This window comes from Lontra canadensis, unplaced genomic scaffold, assembly GCF_010015895.1.
Source record: "Lontra canadensis isolate GAN:19392208 unplaced genomic scaffold, GSC_riverotter_1.0 scaffold84, whole genome shotgun sequence".
NCBI lineage: Eukaryota > Metazoa > Chordata > Mammalia > Carnivora > Mustelidae > Lontra > Lontra canadensis.
In genome coordinates, this window is record NW_022631078.1 from 4,909,930 (window position 1) to 4,932,436 (window position 22,507).

Here is a 22,507-nt window from a genome sequence, read left to right on the forward strand (position 1 = left end):
TCCTGGCCTCTCCATCTCCGGGCCAGTGCCAGCCGGCTGCTGAGGCCACAGACCACACATCCCCGCCACCAGCGAACCCTGAGCCCTGCCTCGGGCCATCCCGCCACCCCCACCCCAGCCAGCCCCTCTCCCCCTTTCTCCGGCCTGCACCACATAGAAGCCTCCTTGCTCGACTCCCACAGCCAGTCCCTCACGCCCCAACCCCTGCCTGGGATGCTCACGTCCCAGACCCCTCACCAATGGCATCCCATTATTCTTAAAATAAAATCTATTCTGCACAGCCCAGCACGTGTCCTGATGGACCTGCCGGCTCTATCACTCCCATCTCTAAAGCTCCCAGCCATGCTGACCAACTTTCTGCTTCCGGAATGCCTTACTGTCTCCTCTGCCTAGAAGCCCCTGCCCCAGTTTTTAAAGGGGCTAAGTCCTCATCCTTATCACCGTAAATGCCTCCTCCTTGAGGAAGCCTTCCCGAAGTGCCTCATCTAAAAGAGGACATCTGTAGGATTCTTTACCACAGGTCTGAAAGTCTTCTGTGTCCCAGTCCCTAGAACAAGGCCTGACGCCAAGCCGACTTGATGACCGCTGCTGACTGCTGTCATGTAGGGGGCGACATTCTTCCAGAGGAGAAGTGGGGCTGACGGAGGAGTAAGAGTTCGCCCGCTACAGACGTGTGCGAATGTTCCAGGTGGAGGGAAGGGTGCGTGCAACGGTGTTACGGAGTTTGAGGAGAGGCCCGGGATGGCAGGAGAGGCGGCGATCCGCTCAGACCCGAGCTGGGGTCCTGCACGTGAATCGTGACGAGCCAGGATGAAACTGAATGTTCATGGCAGCAGCGACCACGCTGAGGGACCGGGACGCCAAGCACCCCCGTTTCTGCTGACAGATCAGGCCGGAAAGGGGCAGAGAAGGTGGGACGTGGGAACAAGGGCGCGTGTGAGCAGGAAAACGGCGTCGTTCCCAAGAACTTAAAAGACGACAGGAAGTATGAGCGATTATGACTGCTAATATTTATTGAGTAACTGATGACGAAACATAGTTCTCAGGGCTTCAGTCTCCCGGGGGCAGCCTGTGGGGCAGGTGCTGCTGTCCTCCCCGCTTGCAGAGGACGACACAGACGGTCAGGATTCCGTTTCTGCCATCCCGACGGCGCCGTGCGAGCCCGGGGTTTGTGGCGCGGCGGGGAGGGAACCCACTGGGCCTGAGCGGGTGCGTCGGGCCCGGCGTGGCCCCGGGGGTCGGTGCACTGCCAAGTCCCCGCAGAGAGGCCCGTCTGAATGGGGAAGCTGAGGAGTGGTTAGTAAAGCCGGTTAGTCGAGGCCGGTTTAAGAGAACCCAGAAGAGACGGTGCTGCCCCCCACCCCCACCCTGGGCACTGGCAGCACGAGCAGCCGCAGCCCTGAAGCCCACCAGGGCAGAGCCCAGGGAGGACAACGGCCCAGAAAGAGACGGCCAGAGCTCTGAGCCGGCCACCAGCTGGGGGCTGTGGCAGAGGGGGGCACCTGACCCACGGTGGCCCCACAGAGGGGTGACAAACACCCTGACCTCACGCACGCTCTCCCCCCACTCTCCTTCCTGCCGGGGCCTCCTCCCACCGGCCAAATCCCAGCAGAAGCCAGGCGAGGAGACAGATCTTAAGTGAGGGAGGGACGATGGATCTGCTGTGGGAAACCGGAGGGATCTTCCCGCCGTGGAAAGTGTGAGATAAGGGACTGGCCAGCGGTCGCACGGGCTTTGGACCAGGTGTCCCTCCGAAGCCAGGCCCTTCCCAGCAGCGGTCTGAGAGCCTTAGCATCTGAAGAACACCGAGGCCTCGCTCTGCAGGTCGGCGGTACTAGAATAGTGACAATTTTAATGCTGCGTCGAGGGAAGTTCAAGGCCCCTGAGCAATCCCCCCACAACCCGTGACTTCTGCAGGGAAGGTTTATAGCACGACCACCATGGAGGGTCACCCGGGCCCCGCGCCCTGCAGTGCAAGGAGCACCCCATCCCCCGAGAGCGGCCCTGTCCAGCTGGTGCCACCGGCCTGCCGGCCACCCCTGTGCCACTTTGGACCAGGGAGCCAGGCTGACTCGCCCAGCTCAGCGACTCACTGTGACTCACCCGCGACTGTCACTCTGTCTCCTCTTCCCCCGTGGCTCCCGTCCAGCAATGCCTCCACCCACGCGGGGCCCGCCCCCCACAGCGGGCTGTGCGCTGGCTGACTGGGAGCTCCTGGGCCCAAGCACCAGGCAGGCACGACCAGAGGCCACGAAGTGCGTGGAAGCAGAACCAGACAGAGGCAGCGCATGGCCCACGCTCTCAGGTCTTTATTGGAATAAGTAAGAGCACGTGGCCGGCCCCACCCGGGGCTCTGGCCCCCGGGAGGTCAGGTTCAAGGCCGGGCCCAGGCAAAGCAGAGGAGCCAGGAGGGCGGCGCTGGCAACACAGCCCGGGGTTTAGCAACTTTTATTCGACATCCAACATCCAAAAGTGACACTACTTAGAACAGTTAAAAACACAATGAAACACGGGCATGCAAAAGGGGGTGAGAAAGGCATTCAGTGCCTTTAAAACACAGCTCTTTGTCACATCCAGTGAGGACATTAGGGCTCTGCGTGCAGAAGACCCCTTGGCTGGCGTGGGCCCCAAACAGCCACTCCAAGAAGGACAAAAGGAGACCATCTCATGGCCCTGGCCTGGGCCCTCACTCGGGCCCTGCAGACCCCAAGCCACGGCCGCTCAGATGCAAATGATCTTGCTTCTGCTTAGTTCATGGGGAGGGTCCCCACCCAACCGAAAAACAAAGCACTGGAAAGGTGGGTCAATCAAGGAGGAAGGCTTCTAGAACTGAGATTAAGGAAAGCGGCTTCTGCTGCACAAGTTTCCCCAAGAAGACGCCCCAGCATCACAGAGCCCACAACTCACAGCTATGGTCACTAAGCCGGGGTGGGGGGTGGCTGATCCCAGGAGGAGAGGCCACCTCCAGCATTGACCCTGCCCTCCGCCTCACAACTGCGCCCGCACGCAAATGCCTAGGCCTGGCGCTGAACTCTGATTCAGAGCGGACAGTGAAGGCGGGAGAGGGGAATGAGATGCGTAGAGCTCAAGGAACCAATGTGACTAAAGGCAGTTTGGACAACAGATCACCTGCTTTGCTGGAACCTTGGGCTTGGACAGTCAGCCTGGACAAACACGCCTGCTCACAGGTGGCCTGTGTCTTGGGATCCCTTCTACTCTGTGACCAGAAATACAGAGGGCTTGACACATGCTCCCTGCCCCCCAGGACCACTGCCTCCCCCCCCTGCTGGAACTTCCCCCCTGCGCTGAACACCCCCAAGACTGAGTTCTTTCCAAATGCCAGTCTCCCCTCCTTCAGCCCCGGGGGTCATCCAGGGTTGGGCACAGCCCCACCAGGCCCGCCTGTGACAGTGGGGGGGACCGGGCTCCGCGGCTCTGCCAGCCGGCTGGGATCCTGTGCGTGTGATGAAGTCGGCACGGAACATTCCAGCCCTCACTCTTCTGTCGGTGTGGCCCTTTAATGCCGCCGCAGCCCACAGGAGACACCGTGATACTGTTCTAATTATTTCTTTCTCCTGCTGGGAAACCACCTCCACCAGAATGGCTCTTCGGAAACTACCGCCAGCCTCGCAGGGGCAGAGCGGAGATGGGCGAGGCTGGCGTTTCCTGAGTCATGAGCGCCGGTGTCCGACTTAGTATTAACAACAGGGGCAACCGCTCGGATCGACAACAGGAAGGTGAAAATCGAAGATGAAAGAGGCCTGTCCTGCTTGGTAGCTGATGCTGGGGCCTAGAAGGAGGCTGCCGTGTGGAGGGACCCCGTGGGTGCGGTCACATAGGGCAGACACCCCCCAGCAGAAGGCCCCCCATTTCTCTGGAGCCAAGGGGAGCGGGGGAGGGGCGAACGGCATCCCTTTCAAGGGTGCCCATCGGGAGATGCCAGCAGGGTTCCAGAAAGCCACACTGGGGAGGGGGATGAATTCTTCATGTCCTCCCTGTAAGGCCTGAACTGCGTCCCCCAGAATCCGTATGTTGAAGCTCTGAGCCCGAGTGCCCAGAATGCCTCTGTATTTGGAGATGGGTCTTTGCAGAGATCAGTACGATACAATGAGGTCACAGGGGCGGCCCTCACACATTAGGACGGGCGTCCTTGTAAGGAGAGGTGAGGCCGCAGACAGGTGCAGAGGCAGGACCATGTGGGGACCCCGGGAAGGGACAGCCATTGGCAAGCCAGGAGAGGGCCCTTGGGAGGGGCCAGCCCTGCCTTGATGCTGGATTTCCGGCCTGGGAGCTGGGGGACCGTCCGTTCCTGTTGTCTAAGCCCCCGCCTGTGGCGCTCTGTGATGGCGGCCCCCGCAAACTGAGAGACCCCGCTCTCTAAAGACTTAAAAATGCATCGACTCCCAAACAGGGCCTCTGAGATGTATCGAGCCAACACTTTAGACCTAGCTCCTGATGGAGCCCACTTGGCTGTCACCAAAAAAAAAAAAAAATCAGACCCCACTTCCCCGAATCCCGCCTCCCATGTGGTGGCCACTGAGGGTCACCCGGGTCTTGGATATCTGTGCAAAATGTAAGTGAGGAACACTGGCTGGTCAAGAAGAGGAACGTGGGTGGCCCTCCTGTCCCATCAAAGGCCTCTGGGACGTTAGAGGGAAGTTTTTAAATCTACAAAACGCTTTCTACTAAAAAAGGCCTGGCTTCCCAGGAGAGCCCTCCACCACAGCCAGACTGACCCCCGGCTCCCGTGGAGCTGTCGGTGCTGTTCGGATCACCTGTGGCCGTGAACTGCTCCACGGAAAGGCCTGCAGGGCGCGCCCCTCCCCCTACCACGGGCAGAGGGGACTGTGTGTTGGGGCGGGGGTAGGGATCAATGTCTCAGCACTGGTGGGGCCACACACCAGCACTGGGGTACAGAACCCTGCCTTTCAAAGGATCCTGCCCACTGTGCATGACACGAGGGAGCTGAAAAGCCACAACCAGAGGAGGCCGGGCGGTGTTGGGGAGGGGGTGGGGACCTCGGCGGGCCGGCCTCCCTGCCCTGAGGAATCCCCTCTGCTCGCCGCTCTCACTCTAGGTCCTTGTACTTGGTGAACAGGTTGTACAGGACCCTTAGCGTGGACTTGAGATCCAGGTTCACCACATCTGCAGGAGGAAACAGAGACACTGTTGGGGGCGAGAGCACTGAGGCCCTCGTGCCAGCCCACAGGAGACACGGGGCCCCTGCCTGTCCACAGTGCAGTCCTTTGGTTTAAAGATTGACGGCCCCCCATCCAAAATGCCCTGGGCAGCGCCATCCCAGGACAGGCAGCCAAGAGAGGCCCCAGGCCACCAGCCCGCTCTTCGAGCACCTGTGACAGCAGGACAGGGATACTCCCACGTCCTTTCCAGGCCCTGCATTGGCCAAGTCCAGGGACAAGAGGTGCCTATGGCTGTGGGGTCTCCAAAAGCCAAGGACGTCTGCTGGGATCCAACACCCACAGGCCAACCTGTGCCAGGACAGAGGGCAGACCTTCTGGGGTGGGGGAGGGGGCGTGTATGTGCAACCTGCTGCTCCCTCCTGCCCCCTCGAGGTCAAGCAATGGGCTACATGGTCTGGCCCATGGCAGGCCCCTCGGGGGACGTGCCTACTTTGGTGGGAAGGGCACCTAGGTCTTTTTCTCACTTGCCTGCAACCTTAGACAGGTGACCCCCCTGCCCTGGGCCTCAGTCTGTTTGCCTGTGCAATGGGCCCATTGGATCAGGTGATGTAAAAGGCCCTTCTCCAGCCACAGACTGACCATAACCTTGCTTTCCCCCTGCAGGTACTCAACCCCAAAGCAAGAAACAGCATCTCTTCCAGAGGAAGACTAGCCGAGCAGCTACCGTGAACAGGCAACTGTCCTTAGACTGAGGCCCAGAGCATCTCCAGTCTCCGTGTGTCAGAGGAGGGGGTAGGCACGGAGAGCCGGCACAACCTTCCTTCCTGCCCTCCCTTTGAGGCTTCGGCCCTGGCTCCCCCGGTCAGCCATCGCTGCAGTGGGAGGAGGTCAGGAGCCACCGAAATGGGCAGTAGGCCAGTAGGCATCAGCCAGTAGGCCTGATGCCCTCTGTGAATGGGCTGCAGGGGGCTGAGCCGGACCTGCTCCTGGCTCCCCAGGCTCCCTGCCCGGGTGGTCCCACCACCAGCTCCCCATGCCTCCCCGCTGCAGCTCGGACCCACACACGACATGACCGTGCCTCGTCCCTGTAGGGACATCCACCCAACATTCCTCAACAGCAGCAAGCCTTTAATATCCTTGCAAGGCATGAAAGAGCCCCTCTAGCCAGAGCGCCGGCACCTGCAAGGACATGCAGATCCCGAGGCGGTGGGCACTGCTCACGTCCTCCAAGTCAAGTAGTTACTGAAGCCAGCATTGGTGGTTCCGCCAGCACAATCCTCCCGGCCCCAGAAGCTAAGGGCACAGGGGGCACGAGAGACTGGGCGGGCCTAGGGTGGGGCGTTACCTTCAGGGCGAGCCTTGGGGGTCTTGAGTCCTCCGTCCAGCATCAGCTCAAAGGCAAACGCCACGTTGTGGACCTGCCAAGGAAGCAAGAGTGGAATCGGTACATCCCCAGGACCCGAGCGGTCCCTCGCAGGGCACAGGGTAAGCAAGGGGGTTGGATGAAGGCGTTCCCTCAATGGCCCTTATCCCCTCACCCGGGATTGGGGGGCAGCTCAGAGATGCAGGGGTGAAGGCACAAAGCTTGCCCTTGAGGGCTCCAGGATCCCCGAGTGTCTGCTTGTGCCACAGGCCACGCAATGAGAAGTGACCGTGACTCTTCCCCTTTTACAGATGAGAAAGCCAAGGTTCAGAGAGGACATGTCACTTCCCAGAGGCACCCACGCTAAAGCACTGTCCCCAGCACGGAGCGGCTACCCACCGTGTCCTGGGAAGGCCTCCCAGAGCCACGTGTGCACAGCCGCAGGCAGGACACCGTGCTCAGGGGCAGCAGTGGCCCAGGCGCCGGGCAGGCACCGGGGACCCTGCTGGAACGGAAGTCAGCCCAATGGTGGCTGCAGGTGGCAGGGGGCAGGGCCCCATTCCTGGCCTCCTCGACTTGCTAGATGTCACAGGAAGGTGGACACCCCACTCCCACACGGCGTCTCCCTGAAAGGTACTGCTTGGCCCACGAGGGTGCTGGAAGCTTGCATTCTGCTCACAGCCTCTGAAGGGCTTTAAAATAACACCTTCCCCGAGGCAGGTTCCGCCTGACCCCCAGAGATGCCAGGTGACAACCAAACCACAGCCAGCCGTCCACTAGGGCAAAGGCTGTTGGGGACAGGATGGGGGCACCAGAAAATGAAGTAAATCCTAGAGTCAGAGCCGCAGAGCACCCCGGGGTTCCTAGTAATCACACATCCTTCCAACAGTAATATCTGCACGATTTCGGGGTAAGTGAACCGGAAACAGGTTCATTGTACTTATCGTTTAATAATTAACCAGGAAGACCATGTTTGACAAAATAACCCACTGTTGGTCAACATCCCAGCAGCTCGGGGGCCGCCTCACCGCCTCTAGGACCCTTGGTAGCACCAGCACGGGGCAGGCAGCGACCAGAGGGTCCCCATGGGGGGACAGGCCCTTCACTCCGGGGCTGGGCGGGGCTGCCCCTGACCAGATGCAGGAGGCTGGAGGACCCTGGGTCATTCCCGCGGCCCCCTGGAAAAGGCCAAATGGGAAGGCCAAGCTGCGTGTTAGAGGTCTAGGTGCACGGAGTGGGCCCAGCCCAGAGGGAAAGCCGTGGGGTGCACCAAGGCCGCTTTTTGGAGGAGGCCCCGGGGCTGAGATGAGTTAGGACAGGGAGAGACGGGCCCTGGAAAGTGCTGGGTCCTCGAAAGTACTCAGTGCTGACCAGGTCGGGCTTCTGAAACCCCACACCTGCCGCACACCAAGAACAGCTCCCACCCAGAGCCACCTCCCCGCAGCGACTTTCCTTCTGCTTCCTTCTTAGTCCGAGGAAACCACCAGACAAGAAGTCACCGGCACCCTGCTCCCGTCCCCGCCATGCCCTCACCTCCACCAACCCCTCCTGCCTGCAGAGAAGCCGGCCCTGCGCCCAGGGTCCCGGGACAGGGCAGGCAGAGTGGCAAACAGCTCCCCAGACCCGAGGGGACCAGGCCACACACTATACCCCAAAGCCCCATTGCCATCACTGGGAGCCAGCCCCACGGCCAGGAAGTGCTCAAATCCTTTCCCTCTGCAATTCAAGGGATTTTGGAAAACCTGGCCAGGTGACAGAGGAATAGAACTTTCTAGAATAGGAGTAGGCTCTCCAGCTCTGCCCTGCTGAATGAGGGAACCTGGCCGTCTCTCAGCCCCTCTGAGATCCCGTTTCCTTGTCCCCAGGAAGGGAATCAGATGAGGGGACAGAAGGCAAAGCACCTTGAGAACATGAAGCCCTTTCTAGCATTTGCTGGTAAGAACCATCTCTGAGTCTCCAGGACACACTCCACTCCCAGAAAGAGGGACGCTGTGGAATCTTCCAGAAAGATGATCTAAAGGCACAAGATACTCAGCAAAGTGGCTCCCACAGAGTAAGATAATAAAACAAAAAGCTAGAGGTCATACCCGTATCTCAGAAAGCTCAGAGGGTGCCGTTTGTCTGTCTGCAGGAACCAGGGGGTCTGGTCTCGTTTTTTAAAATCTAGTGCAATTGTTTTAAAAACACAGGTCATCGCTCTGCTTGGGGACAGCAGCACCTTGCCTCGGGCAGAGGCACAGACAGACAGACGGTCACTGGGGCCTCTCACGCTCCCCAGGCCAAGGAGGCACCCCCGAAAACTTCCACCCCTGCTGCAAAGGGAGTAAGGCCGGGGCCGGAGAGAAGGCTCCCCTGCCCTGCTTGCGCACAGTCTCATCTTGGAAAGAAACCCAGTTCCGGCCCCTTGGCTCCATTCACCATTCCTGCCGGCATCATTATTAATTAGAACAAAGGAAATCTCTCTCCCAAACAATGCTTCTGCAGCCAGCCCCGTCGGGCCTGGAAACGCAAGAGCCTCTTCCCCACCTTCTCTGTGTCCTCGCGCTCCGCTCGCTCCCCTCTGGCTCATGCTCCATTCACCCTGCCTCGACCATGCCAGGCCCTCTCTAAGCTGTTCTGGTTCCATCTCAGCAGGCGAGGCAGGAACAACATTTGGCCGCGAGCGGACAGCCTGGAAGGTGCCAGAAGTATGCAGATTGATAAACACTGACCCCGTCGTTGGACGCTTCCCTGGCCGCCACCACCTGCTCGCCTTGTCCGCTGCTCTGACTCACGGGTCTAGCACTTTGGGGAAATCCAACGACAGATGCCCCCAGTCCAAAGCAATATGGACAGTGCGTGAGCCAAGTTTTTGAAGGCCACACGCTGACTGCTGCTGTCTGGACGGGCTGAACTCCGGGGAGCCCCGAGCAGCAGGCAAGACATGGGCACAGACAGGGACACGGGGGGGGCAGCAACCCGGATCCAAAGCTGAGGGCCTTTGACCCACACAATCCCATGTGGGGAATTCTCCTAGAAGACAATCCACAGGAAGGGAGACAGATACAGACAGACGGACTGATCGGAAGAGAGAAAGACTAGAGAAGATGCCCTAATAGTTTATTGTGAAAACCACCAGAAACAAGTTAATTGTCCAAGCGTGGGGGAACAGGGAGACAGGGGTGTCGGAGCCACGGGACTCTTGGCCACCACTGAGAACAGCAGTGCTTGGGGAGGGCAGAAGCAGGTGGGAAACCCAGAAGTGACATGGGTACGGCATCAACGGGGGAGGGCTCTACAAGTCTGTGGCAGTGGGCCACCGGGATTAAAAAGGGTACCGTCCCAGGGGAAAGACCCCCACCCGAGGAGGACTGGGCACACAGCACCCGGGAGCGTCTGGCACTACTGATGGGCTTACTTCCATGACTGGGGGTTGGGTCACGTCTCACGGCAGTACCATTTGGCGGCAGTCCTATTTTTCCAAAAACTCTAGCTAGACTCCAGGAAGAGCCATCAGGGGCCCGTCTAGGCTGTGCGCTTTAGCGAGCGCATCTGGGGCCGCTCTGGGGACGGAGACCACACACGTACCTTCTGGTCGAAGCTGTCTGGCGTCAGGTAGAAGTTGTGCAGGGGGACGAAGTAGTCCTCCAGAAGGCCCATGAGCAGAACCAGGTAGACGCCATCTGCAAACTACAGAGAGATGCTGGGTGAGGTGTCGGGGCTGCGCAGGGAGGCAGGGGACATTCTGCGTTCTCTCCCAAAGAAGGAAAATGTTTTAAAGCAAGAAATCCATGCCTTGTTGAGGCACGAGCCTGCGATCAGGTGAAGGACCTGAGAGCAGAGCATCTCGCTCGGGACTGGACATGGGCATGCACCTGTTTGGGGTCGGAGCATGTCCACAAGGACGGGGCCATGGCTCTAGAAGCCGGCAGCCTGGCCACAAGGCCCAGCCCCCCACTACCGGCCTCGGGATAACACTGGCTCCCGTCTCTCGGGGTTAGCATGGGGACGCAGTGAGAAGGCAGACAGGGAGGGCCCAGCACACGGGGAGCGTCCCCATCAGTGTCGGCTGCTGGGACGACCCGTCTGTCCATGACCTGCAGGGTGCCCTAGGCTCTGGTCTGGGGTCTGCTGCCCTGTTCCCCCTGCTCCCTTTGTCAGCTGCCCGAGGACATTCTTCAGCTGTGCTCACGGTGCCAGACGACACTTTCCCCTGCTTGAGCCCCGGTGACCATGAGCCTTTGAGGTCCATCGAGAGGAGCCTCTAGTGTCCATCCCAGCCAGACCCTGAACCCCGGGCAGCACTGGGTCGGGGAAAGGGCTGCAGGCTGCTGCCCTCAACCCAGGTCCCCCAACCCCCACCCCCGGTACCTGGCCTGGCAGCACCATCCACCCACATGAGGGGGACGAGGAATCTAGAACAAAAGCCCCGACTCTCTGGAAGACTGCTCTCCCCAACCCCCAGTTAGCCAGGGAACAATTACTCCTTTTAAAGATAAAGCAATGGGGGCGCCTGGGTGGCTCAGTGGGTTAAGCCTCTGCCTTCAGCTCAGGTCATGGTCTCAGGGTCCTGGGATCGAGCCCCGTTTCGGGCTCTCTGCTTGGCAGGGAGCCTGCTTCCTCCTCTCTCTCCGCCTGCCTCTCTGCCTGCTTGTGATCTCTGTCTGTCAGATAAATAAATAAAATCTTAAAAAAAAAAAAAAAAAAAAAAAAAGATAAAGCAATGGAGACTGGTGAGGACAAAACCAAATTTGCCCAAGGGGACAAGAGAACCGAGGTACAGAAGGCACCCAGAGGGCGGGCCTCAGCCATCCCCACAGAGCACAGAGGGGGCATCTCTGAGGGGCTGAGACTGGCTGGGGTCCGCTGCCTGGCCAGGACCTGTGAGGACCCCAACCTCCCGATGTCTGAGACTGCGTAGTCCCACATGACTGCCACTGGCTGCACGTGCCTACTGAAATCAGACCTTTTTTTTGTTTGAATGTTGCTGGCTTATTCTTTGCCGCTGCGGTAAAACATACGTAACATGAAATCTACCATCTTAACCACGTGTAAGTATCCAGGTCGCTGGCATGAAGTCCATTCATACCTCGTGCAACCATCCAGCCAGTCAGCCGTTCTAGAACGCGCATCACCTTGCAAGACTGAAACTCCTTATCCTTTTCTGTCTGGCGTATGTGGGTTTTTTGTTTTTTTTTGAGTCGTGATAAAACATACCTAGAATGTACCATATTAGCCATTTTTTTAAAAAGACTGCATCTATTTATTTGTGAGAGAGAGACAGCACAAGTAGGCAGAGAGGCAGGCAGAGGCAGAGAGAGAAGCAGGCTCCCCGCTGAGCAGGGAGCCCGATGCGGGGCTCGATCCCAGGACCCTGGGATCATGACCTGAGCCGAAGGCAGAGGCTTCAACCCACTGAGCCACCCAGGCGCCCCCACATTAACCATTTCTAAGTGTACAGTTCAGCCTTGTTGAGTACATTCATGCTATTACGTAACCAAATTCCAAGATGTTTAAACTGAAAAGATGTTTAACGAAAATACAAAATTCCGTTCCTCAGTCACACCACCAATATTTCAGGTGCCCAGCGGCTACACATGGCCAGTGGCTCCTGCAGCCGATGCATGGTGACAGAACTCCTCCATCCCTATGAGGAAGCTCTCTTGGCTGGCGTGGCCCCCTGGTCTGGAAGACTGCCACACGGGACGGGGGGATGGCAGGACGGCCACGAGGGGCTGGGCACCCAGGACCCTTCAGCTCCCCGAGACTAGCGGCGTGCAGCGGATAAAATGAGCCAAAGGAGGACTTTATTAAAAACAGCAGCTCCCCGCATTGTTCTAGGCCGGCCATCAAGGCCTCCCATTTAAAGAAGAAAAGTCGAAATCACAAGTGTCCGATATCACCACGTAGAAAGGGGAAGGAGAGCGAAGAACAAAGACCAAGGCAGAGGGACACCCTCCTTGCCGGGCTTGCCAAGGACGGCTCTCTGGTAGACCGTGCTGATGGGACTGCCCCACCGACACCGAGCCAGCAGCAGGCCCGGACAAACCGGCTCTCTCGGCAACACGAACCCCATTTCCAGGCCATCTGCGAACGACGATACTGCCCCCATCACCTTCCCGGGAGGCGCAGAGAGCCAAGACGGGCGGAGAGCCTCTGCTCCCTTCCATGGCATTCCCGAACCCAGCCCTGGCCCCCTCATGCACAGGGCAGTGGGAGAGATGGAGGCTGCAGGGGAATGCGCGGGAGGGAGAGGGGCACCAGGGAGACTGAGAGCCAGGCAGAGCACCGCGGCTTATCAGCCAACGGACCCTCTAGCTCACACTCATGAGAGCACACATTTGTCCTGAGGTGGGGGCGTGCCCTAGCTGAGATCCCCCCAGACGCCCCACAACTCCCATGGCACTGTCTTCATCAATACCCAGCTTGTAAGAGCACGACCTCCATTAAGCCTCCCCCTATCTGCTGCTCCCTCAACATAAGAGCACAGAGAAGTTGAGTAACTGACTCGGTGTCACACAGCCAGGAAGCTGCCCAGAATACAGAAGTGGTTTTAAACACACACACACATGCCCTGAGCAGGGCTTTGAGCCCACGTCTCCCTGACGCTGAACATTATTTATAAAAATACCTCCTTTCTGCCGGACAGTGGTTAAAAACCCCTTTAAGTGTGATGAGAGAGAAAAAGGGAGACACTGGGTACCTCCAGATCCACGCAAACCAAGGGGCAGAGTCACGGTCTGGGGCTTACGGCCACTCCTGCTGGCGTGCGGGCCGGCAGGAAGTGAGAATGGGGAATGGCTTGCAGGGCTCGGGGCATGGGGGCGGGCAAGCCCTCCCGGGCCCTCAAAGCATCACAGCCTTCTAGGAGTGCATCCTGACGAAGCGAGGGCACCAGCAGCAGAAGCTGAGGGCAGAGAGCCCCTGCACCCCCCGTCGTGAGGGCGGGGGCACCCCATCACAAGGAGTGGGCTTCGTGCCCTGAGGTGCGTTAGGATGGAAGAGGAGGCAGTCCTCAGAGGTGACCAGTGCAGACAGACAGACCGACCGACCGGGCAAGGGAAGAAGGACCAGATGGGATCACGCACACGGACTCCACCAGAAAGACCCGGCATACAAGGGTCACAGAGGACACGCTGCGAGAGGAGCCGTGCAGCAGAAGTCACCATCGTTAACAAAATACACGTGTGTGTAAGACGTCTGGAAGACTCCACATGAACTGCAGTCGGGTAGGTGGGGACAGGATGAAGGGGGAAGGCGGCGGGGAGGGACAAAGGAGGCCTGCGAGGACACCTGCGGACCCCCGATACACCTAACGGCAAGTAACCAGAGGCTAAGTGGGCAGTGTTCGGAAAACGTCACAAACGACGCACAAACACACACACTCGTTACAAACGGCCCGTTGGGCTTTCCAGGACAGACCCATGAGGTCAGTGGTTAGCCAGCCAGGTGGAGGAGAGGTCTGGACCAAAGGGCTCGGCACAGTTATCTCTGGGTGCTGGGATTAAGAACGATTTTTGTTTCGCTTATCTGCATTTTCAGACACTCTACAATGAACCTGAATTACTTTTTTAATTAGAAAAGCAAATGAGGAAAGGCAAAGAGAGAGACAGGAGCGGAGGTAATCACCCGGGGATTTCAGCAGGATCGGCCGGGGGTGAGAGGAACCTGCACCAAGAACGCGAAGGGCTCCGAATTCGAGCACCCAGGTAATCCCGGGAAAATTGTATTTTGTCTCTGATGCCTGCTGATTGCCTGAAGCAGATTTTCACTCTGCGGCGTGAGCTCTGCGTGGGGCGCGGGAGGACACTTCACACGCCGCCCACGGAATAAATATTTCGTGCACACTCACTGGACAGGTACTCCGTGAGCGCTCGCGCAGCGTGCGTGGCCTGGGGAACAGAAGCGGGGGGGGGTTGGCGCGCGGAACATTCTAGACTGGAAGAACGGCCCATGCCAAGGCCCTTCCGTGGGGGATGTGTGACGCCTCCGAGGGTGTCAGGGTTGAGCTGTGTCCCCTAAAAAATGTGCTGGAGTCCTAACCTCGGAACCTGTGAATGTGACCTTCTCTGGAAGAAGTCACTCCTGAAGGCCTCCGAAGGAAGCAGCCGGGTCCACGTGGGTCCAGGACTCCAGCCTCCAGGACCGTGAGGATGGAAATGTCTGTGGTTCAAGCCACTTGGTCTGTGGGACTCAACTCCAGCAGCCACAGGAAACTATGACAGAGGGCCCGAGAGAAGGCCAGAGCAGCTGGGCCTCGCCGTTCCAACTGTAGGGCGGCCACTCCTTGTCGGACCAACAAGATGGCGCCCGTCCCCTTTGCGCCCCACACGGGATCAGAGAGCTGGCTGAAAACACGAACCCCAGAACACTGCTCACCTGGGTCTCCAGTTCCGTCACCTCCAAGTTCAGCTTGTTCAAGTGCTTGTTCACAAACGTGATGAGAGACTGTGAAGGCAAAGACACGGGAGCCGTGAGTGAGAGAGGCCACTTGTTTGCTCCCATCCAACGGGATGGACCTGACCTTGGCCATCACTTGGGAGATGCTCCCATAATCTCCATTGTTTGCTAAAATAAAAGGGTCAGGTTCTCGCAGCGACCCTTGGTTTTAATGGAAAAATGCCTCCATGTACTATCCCCGCTGGAGAAGAAAACGCACCTCTCTGTCCGCCAGCCTGGGAGTACACCCGCTTATCCACACACCCGTAAGTATTTAAGAGCCCTAGAGGGGACAATCAACTCCTCAAGAAGGATGAAACCGTCAGGGGGAGAGGACTGTGTTTTTAGATGCGTCCTAGATGTGACCTGAAATGACAGAAGGCTGACCCGAGGGGCCACACTCACCTGCTTCGGTAACCTTGGGTAAGCTTGAGCTTAGGGGAGCAGGCCGCCAGCTTCTCTCTAGCCAAAGTTTAAAACTTGTCCCTGTAACTCTTCTCCACCAGCAAACCCAGCTTCAGTGGGACACAACACCAGCCACACCCCACCCCGCCTCTGGATACGATGGCCTTTCCTTAGTCATGCTACTCAAGTTTATTGAGCAGCTACTATGTGCCAGGCACTCTGCTTGGTGCCGGGGACACGAAGACGGCAAGACAGGGTCCCCCCTGGAGAGCCTGTGGCACAGTTCTCCATATACGCGCCTGGTAGGGGACACAGAGCAATCAAGGGCTAGAGCCCAGCGTGTGAGATGTGCCATGGAGAGGCCAGAGGAGAGGCCACGGCATCGCCGGATGCCAAGGAAGTGAGCATCTGAGTGGGTGTGGGGCGGGGGCGGGCCAAGCAGGGACCCCGGGCCCATGCACATGCACAAACGCTTTGGGATCTTCAGACTGCCACTGGATGTGGATGGGATGGGAGGATGTAGGAGGGGGCGACCCTGGAGAGGTGGACAGGGACCCCCAGCTTTTCCCTGGGGCACAAGGAGCCATCAACACGGCAACTGTCCTGTGGGGGTGTGGGAGGGTGGGGCTAGAAGCAGGAAGCTGTCGGCAGATGAAAGGATTTGTCTCATTCGTCCCCAGTGCCCAAAACGCATCTTTTCAAAGAATGAATTAACAACGTACCTACGGACAAACAGACCTTGTGCCATGCTCAACGCTACCCAGTATATTGCACACTGGGCCTTTGCACAGACATGATGACATTTTACTCTCACAGCGCCCCTGAGAGGTGGGTCCCGCCTCGGTCCTGACAGGTGGGGAAACTGAGGCAGGTGTTATCATCTGCCTCTGGTCACACAGTTGATAGGCAGGGGAGGGGCCAGATTTGAATCTTCTTGTGCATGAGTTCCTGGGACCCAGATGTGACGGGGGATAGGGGTTAGGGACACTGCTCGGAGCCCCAAGGTGCGTCAGTCATCACCCAAGGATGCTAAGAAAGCTCCACCCAGGAGGGGCACTGCCAGCCTTTTGCAATGTGCTTCCAACGACTAAAAGACTCTCATTGTCCCAGGCTGCAGCAGCCTTTTCCAAAAGAGGGTTCCGCGGGAATTTAATACCTTCTATCACAAGATAAACGAACAGATCTCACCATCGACAATAAGCTTGGAAAATGCTCCTACTGAGTCCCATCTTGGAGAATTCCAACCCATGCCAGCGTATTAAATAAAGGTCCTGGGAAGTCCTGTATTAAGAAACCTGTTGGGGGCAGTTGTGCTAGACAAAGAGCTCTCTCCCCTAGGGCACATGGGCAGAAATGACCGCCCCTTGGATGTTACAGGGAGGTGGAAAGGACACCCATCCTCCCACTGCCTCCCCACGTGAGACGTCTGCAGGTGCTCAGATAACTCCATGGGCCGAGAGCCGAGTCTCGATTCCTTCTGGGTGAGAACAGGCCCTCCCTGCAGACCCCCTGGAAGCTCATCACTCCCCAGCCCCTGACTCCACAGCCTCAGCTCACATGTTTTTTTGTTGTTGTTGTTTTTTCCATCCATAGCCTACACGCAGGCTGCCTGGGCTGATGAAGTGCCTGTCCTTGGCGCTCCTGTTTGGAGGGAAATGGGCCAAACACGCGCTCCGAGCAGCTCAGCCGGCAAGGGCCTGCCTGTGTCCCGGGCGGGCTGTGAATACAGCCTCGTGGTAATGAGGCCTGCTCGAGCCAGCAGGCTGACACACTTGAAAACATTTCCACATTGAGAAAAAGCCTCCAGTCGGAATGAAGGACCACGCGGGCGCTGGCTGGCTAATTCACTCAACAGAAGCAGGCGGGTGGGCAGGGAGACACCCAGGGAGCAGAGATGTTGAGTTAAAAGGCGCTAATTTTATGCACTGTAGTTACGTTTTTGACTATAATTACACTTCAATCCATGTGGCAAACATTTCAGAGATTTCAAACATGTTCCCACCTTCTTCCCGGCACGGAGCGCGTGCTGTAGAGAGAAGCCTGGGGACCGAGGCAAGCAGCCCGGCCTGGAGCTTACCTTCTTCACCACGCTGAGCTTGTCCGGGGCGTGGTCAAAGAGGGTGTCGAAGGCGTCCCGCTCTGCGTGGGCAAGTGGAGAGGCACAGGCAGGGTTGATGGAAACGTCCCTGACACCCCGGGATGTCCCACCCCTACGCTCCCCGCCAGCCCAGAATCCACTTCGTTCCCGCCAGAACCCAGGGGCAGGTGCACTTGGGAGCAAAATCAGGGTAAAAATGCTTTTACGTCCACCCCGCCCTCAGTTTCTATCTTGTAACGTGAAATTCACGGGTAGCCCTGGAACATCCGCCCGCATGACATCCTTGACATGAGGCGTCCCTTGCCCGCCTCTCTCCTGCCAAACGCTCCTTGCAGTGCGTACCAGTAAATCTCGCTGCTACCTCTGAGCACATCTCCCAATCAGCACAGCTGCCAGCCCCACACCAGCCCCAGGCCCTCACCTAGCGGCAGCTGTAGCCTCCTGCCTTAGCCGGCTTCCCACCTCCACTCCCAGCCCTCCGATCCCTTCTCCCAACAGGAACAGAGTACACTGGATCGTTTCTTGCCCCTCCCCATCCCTGCCCCCACCAAAACTCTCCAACAGCTTCTTACCACTCTAGGATAAAATTCATTTGCCCTCCCGTGGCCCACGAGATCCAACAGTCAGTCACCCCCTAACACACACACCCTCCCTGACTTCACGCCACCAATCGGCTTCCTGGCTTCTCCTCATCACACACCTACCACAGGGCCTTTGCACGGGCAATCTACCTGTCACTTCCTTCAGCTTGCTCTCAGATGTCACCACCTCTGAAGGGCCTTCCATGACCATCCACACCTAGAAGAGTGCCCCACGCCCACTCCCTGTCCTCTGACCCCTGGTATGCATCTCAATGCCCTTTGTCACTGCTTGAGAGTACATCTTACTATCATGGGTCTGCTAGAGAGTCACTGCGGGCCTCTCAGCTCTGTGCTGGCTGAAACCAGTCTTGCTTGTTCCCGCCATTGCCTCAGGACAAATGAACAAACAGGAGACCCTGCTCCAGACTCTCTCTCTCCAGCAATTCTTCTGGGGGTGTCCCCCTCTGTGGCAGCACTGGCAGGGCCTGAGGCGGCCTGTTCCATCGTGTCCCACCCATCCTCCTTCTTCCAGGTGAGCCCCGACCTGCCCTGCCACTCAAGGGCCCAGCCGGGTGCTCCAAATCAACGCAGAACCAATCCCTTCCCTTTCCAATGGGAGGCACTGGAGGCCAGGCCAAGACGGCTCTCGGTGGGTAAGCAGCAGCCAGTGGGTGCCTGGTTCTAGCCTGTTGTTGCTGGCAGGGGAGGGGACCTGGAGGCAGGAAAAGCCCCCTGCAGCCCCCCGCAGCTCGGAGTCCAGGCAGGAAGACTGAGGCCTCAGAGTGGATGCAGGGCTGTGTGGAGTCACCGGTGGGGCAGAGAGGGAAAGGGAGGAGGGCATCTGGAGGCCCTGGAGCCCCGACTTCCGTCTTCCAGGAGCCAGCTGTCCCCCCAAGGTGCCCGGGGCAACACAGGACCTCAGCCAGCAGAGAGGCCCACTATTACTAGCAGGGGCTTGAGGGCAGACCCCAGGTGGAGGGCTGGGGTCTGGGGAGCCCAGCCAGAGGGGGTGCGGTGGGGGTAGGAAACCTCCACCGGGTCTCTGGGGACGGCTGGGAGCCCAGAACCAGAGCTGACCCAAGGCTTGCTTCAGCCTGGCCTGCCCATGGAGGAGGAGGGAGGCAGAAATCAGAGAGAAGACAGGCTGGTACCCAAGTAAGCCGGAGAACCAGGTCTCCTGGAGGAAGCGTCCCAGCCCTTCCCCGCAGCCCGGCCCCAAAAGGAAGGCACTCAGTGTCCAAGGTCTAGGGCATGGGGACGCCAACTCACAGCCCCAGCCCAGGTAGCATCCTCCTTGGCCTGGGGGGTGGGGAGAGGGAAGGTGGGAGGTAAAGAGGAAGGGGGAGGTGGAAGGGGGCTGTGTGTGTGTGTGCAAGCATGTGTGGTGTGTATTTGCACACCCATGTCGGCAGCATGTGCATGCACGTGCGTGTGCGTGGGGTGTGTGCAGCGTGCACACACGCACGAGGGCACGCATGTGTGTGTGGTGTGTGTATGGCACGTACGCTCCCATGCATGGGGGGTGCGAGCGTTCACGGGGGAGGACCCCCAGCTTCCTCCACCTGAAACCCAACAGCAACGGAAAGGCTCGACCATGCAGAGCGGCCCCTCCTCCAATCCTCTACCCAGGCAGCTGTAAATTATTTTTATAATCACTGAAGTCAGATGAGACTCAATATGACAGTCTGCAAAGGGAGGGGGGGAAGCTAAATCTTTACAAAGCAAAACACAAACTTTAAATGCAGCTTGAGAAAAACTCTCGGAGCAGGAGAGAGCTTGACGTCAGCCGGGTATATTTAGCTGGGCCACCGCTGGGCTCAGAGCGAAGGCGTGCAGGGGAGCCGCGGGAGGGAGCCGGAGGGAGCGGAGCCCCGCTGCCCCTGTGCCGCCCTCACGCCGGGCCTCGGGAATGAAAACAAGTCCCGGGACTTCAGGCCACTCACTTCCTTCCCTAACCCGTTCCCTCCTCCATGAAGTGGGAGTAAAAATAGTCCCCAGCTCACGGATGGTGTTAGAACGAAACACACAGGACATCGAGGGACAAGCCCCCTGCCTGGCAGGCGGGTTGCTGGGGCTCGGGCTCAGTTCATTCGATGCCCTCTCTGAGCCCGCCCCTCGCTACGGTCCCTCGGGAAGCTCTGGCGACAGTCATGGGGACAAACAGGGAGGGACACGGGCCGGGTGGAGGCAGATGGGTAAACTGAGGTAGCCAGAGAGGGCTCAGAAAGGGGCCAAATCAGCGGGGACGGGCTGGCGTCTGGCCCAGCACAACCCTCACGGGTGTGACCGTCAGTCCAAATAAAGTTGTTTTGTTTGTTTAACCTTTTTAAAATATAAATAGGAATTTCTGGCTCGTCTGCAGGAACTGGAAGTGTGGCAACACGGAACCCGCCTCCCGCCCGCCCAGCGTCAGCGCGCCACCCACGGACATGGGGTCCGGGCATCCCCGTCCGCCCCACCGCCACCCCGCGCGGAGGCCGAAGGGCAGACGACCACACGATGTTCCAGCCACTTCCCCGTTCCTGTGAGCGGCCTGGTCCACGGAAGCACCAAGTCTGGGGCCCACGGACAAAGGGACAGGGGACCGAGGGGGCGTCACACGGGAGCCTCGGGCCGAGCCAGGGTTTCCTGGGACAAGAAAGGGAGGAAGGGCGTTCCAGACAGAGGGAACAGAAAGCGCAAAGAGAAGCACAGGAAAGCCGGGGAGGGTTGCAGACCGTGTGGCCTGAGGGAGGCTCAGAGCAGGTCCCACAGGGCAAGGAGTCCCCCAGGGTGGCAGCCGGAGGTGGCACAGCTGGCCGGGTCAGGCTGCAGTGGGGGCACAAGCTCTGTTGGCAGAAAGGGGAGACCTGAGGAGGAGATGGGGAGCGGAGGAGGAGAGCTTCTCCCCGCCTCTCCCCTGTCCTGAAGCCCAGGGCGGGGGAGGGGCCGCCTGCGGGGGAGATGCAGCCAGCAAGCCCGTTGCCATGGAGACCAGGCAGCAGCTCCCAGCTCCTCTGGGGAGATGGGCCTCCCAGCCCACCTCAGCCAGGACAGGGATGACTCAGGGAAGGGGCGGGCCTCTGTGTGGGGGGCAGGGCAACCCCTCCATCCCAAGCTCACGGCGCTCAGGTGAGAAATGAGCACAGAACAGGACCCGTTGTGAAACCCAGTGGGCAGACATAGCCAAGGAGGGTCCCCCTGGTGTTCTGTAAGCTCCTGGATGTCTGCAGCCCGGGACTGGCGGCTCCGGGGGATGCACGCTGAGGAAGACGCAGCTCCAGCCCACAGGACGCTTACAGTTCAAGGAGCCAAGGGGGAAGGGGAAGATGGAGGGGCAGAGGGTCCCCAGGCCATCCTGGCACCCCGAGTCTGCCAGGCGGCGGCAGCTCCCTGTGAGCCCCAGCGAGTGCGGAGTAAAGAGACAGGCTGGGCGGGGGCAGAGCGGACAGGGCGGGCCTCCTGGGAAGAGCTGAGGAGTGAGCCATGGGGGACAAGCCCAGAGGGAGAACATTCTGAGCAGAGGGCACTCCAAGTGGGAGAGCGGAGGGGCCCCAGGTGCTCTCGGAGGAACAGGGGAGCTACAGGTGGAGGACACGCGGGCGGAGTGAGGAGGCCAGAGAGGAGGCGAGAGGCATGCGAAGGGGGTGGTCTGGAGGGCTCGGAGGCCACCTCAAGGGCCGTGGCTCTGCCTTAAGCCAAGGTGGAGGGTAAGGAGCAGAGTGAGGGGTAAAGGGGTGTCTTAGGGCACCTGACCCCCAAATCAAAGGGCGAGCCTGGGACCAGGACCCAGGGGGAGGGAAGGAGGTCCAACCTCGGTGGGTGGAGGCCTGGAGGGGCCCCAGAGGGCCCCACGGGAGAAGGGCCGGCGGAGGCTGCCAGTCTGGGTACCCGGGGGCTCAGCCCTCGAGCCAGCAGAAGCGGAAGCCGGGGTGGCGCTCACGGCTGTCACCCGCTGACGGCCTGCTCACGTTACGTAAGCAGGGCGAGCCTCTCAAGTAGTCACCCCACTGGCGACTCACAGTTCCACGGCCCCGAAGGCTCAAACGCCGTCATGGCAGCTGAGTCCACTTCTCATACTGCGACACCCGGCTGCTTCCCAGCGCGTCGTCACCCTGTGCCCAGAAGCTACCGCACTGTTTGCCCCCCCGCCGCGGCACACAGCCCCCCGCGGCACGGATGCTCCCCGGGTCCCCCAAACCTCCAACCAGGCCTGTGCCCAACAGGGATGGGACATGGCTCAGAAAATCAAAGACCCTCGATGCTCTGACGGCCCTACTCAGACCCAGGGCCTGACCCCTGTGCCCTCTAGGAGCCTACACCGGCCCCATGGCCTGCACTCCCCACTGCCACGTGACACCCCCAACTGGACATGGGACGGTTCCCTTTTCCTCCCTTTCATTAAAATAACGAAGACACGTAAAAAAGACTGAATCGCTACTCAAAAATCATGAAGACCGTGAACTTCCCCAGAGCAGCATTAGGCTTACTTCAGGAAGTCTGAGGACATCAACAGGGACCC

The 22,507-nt window shown here is 59.2% G+C and overlaps 1 protein-coding gene across 1 annotated transcript in view; it reads right to left on the reverse strand.

The window, feature by feature from the left end:
- Positions 1-5,025: 5,025 nt before the first annotated feature.
- The window catches only part of PARVB (parvin beta), an 89,853-nt gene continuing 72,371 nt past the window's right edge, over positions 5,026-22,507 (reverse strand). The window contains exons 9-13 of the mRNA XM_032882814.1: positions 17,405-17,466; positions 14,863-14,931; positions 10,072-10,173; positions 6,487-6,559; positions 5,026-5,145 (exon numbers count right to left, since the gene is read on the reverse strand). Of these exons, the coding sequence (XP_032738705.1) occupies positions 5,069-5,145; positions 6,487-6,559; positions 10,072-10,173; positions 14,863-14,931; positions 17,405-17,466 (383 nt within the window). The 3' untranslated portion in view covers positions 5,026-5,068. The remainder of the gene's footprint in view (positions 5,146-6,486; positions 6,560-10,071; positions 10,174-14,862; positions 14,932-17,404; positions 17,467-22,507) is intronic.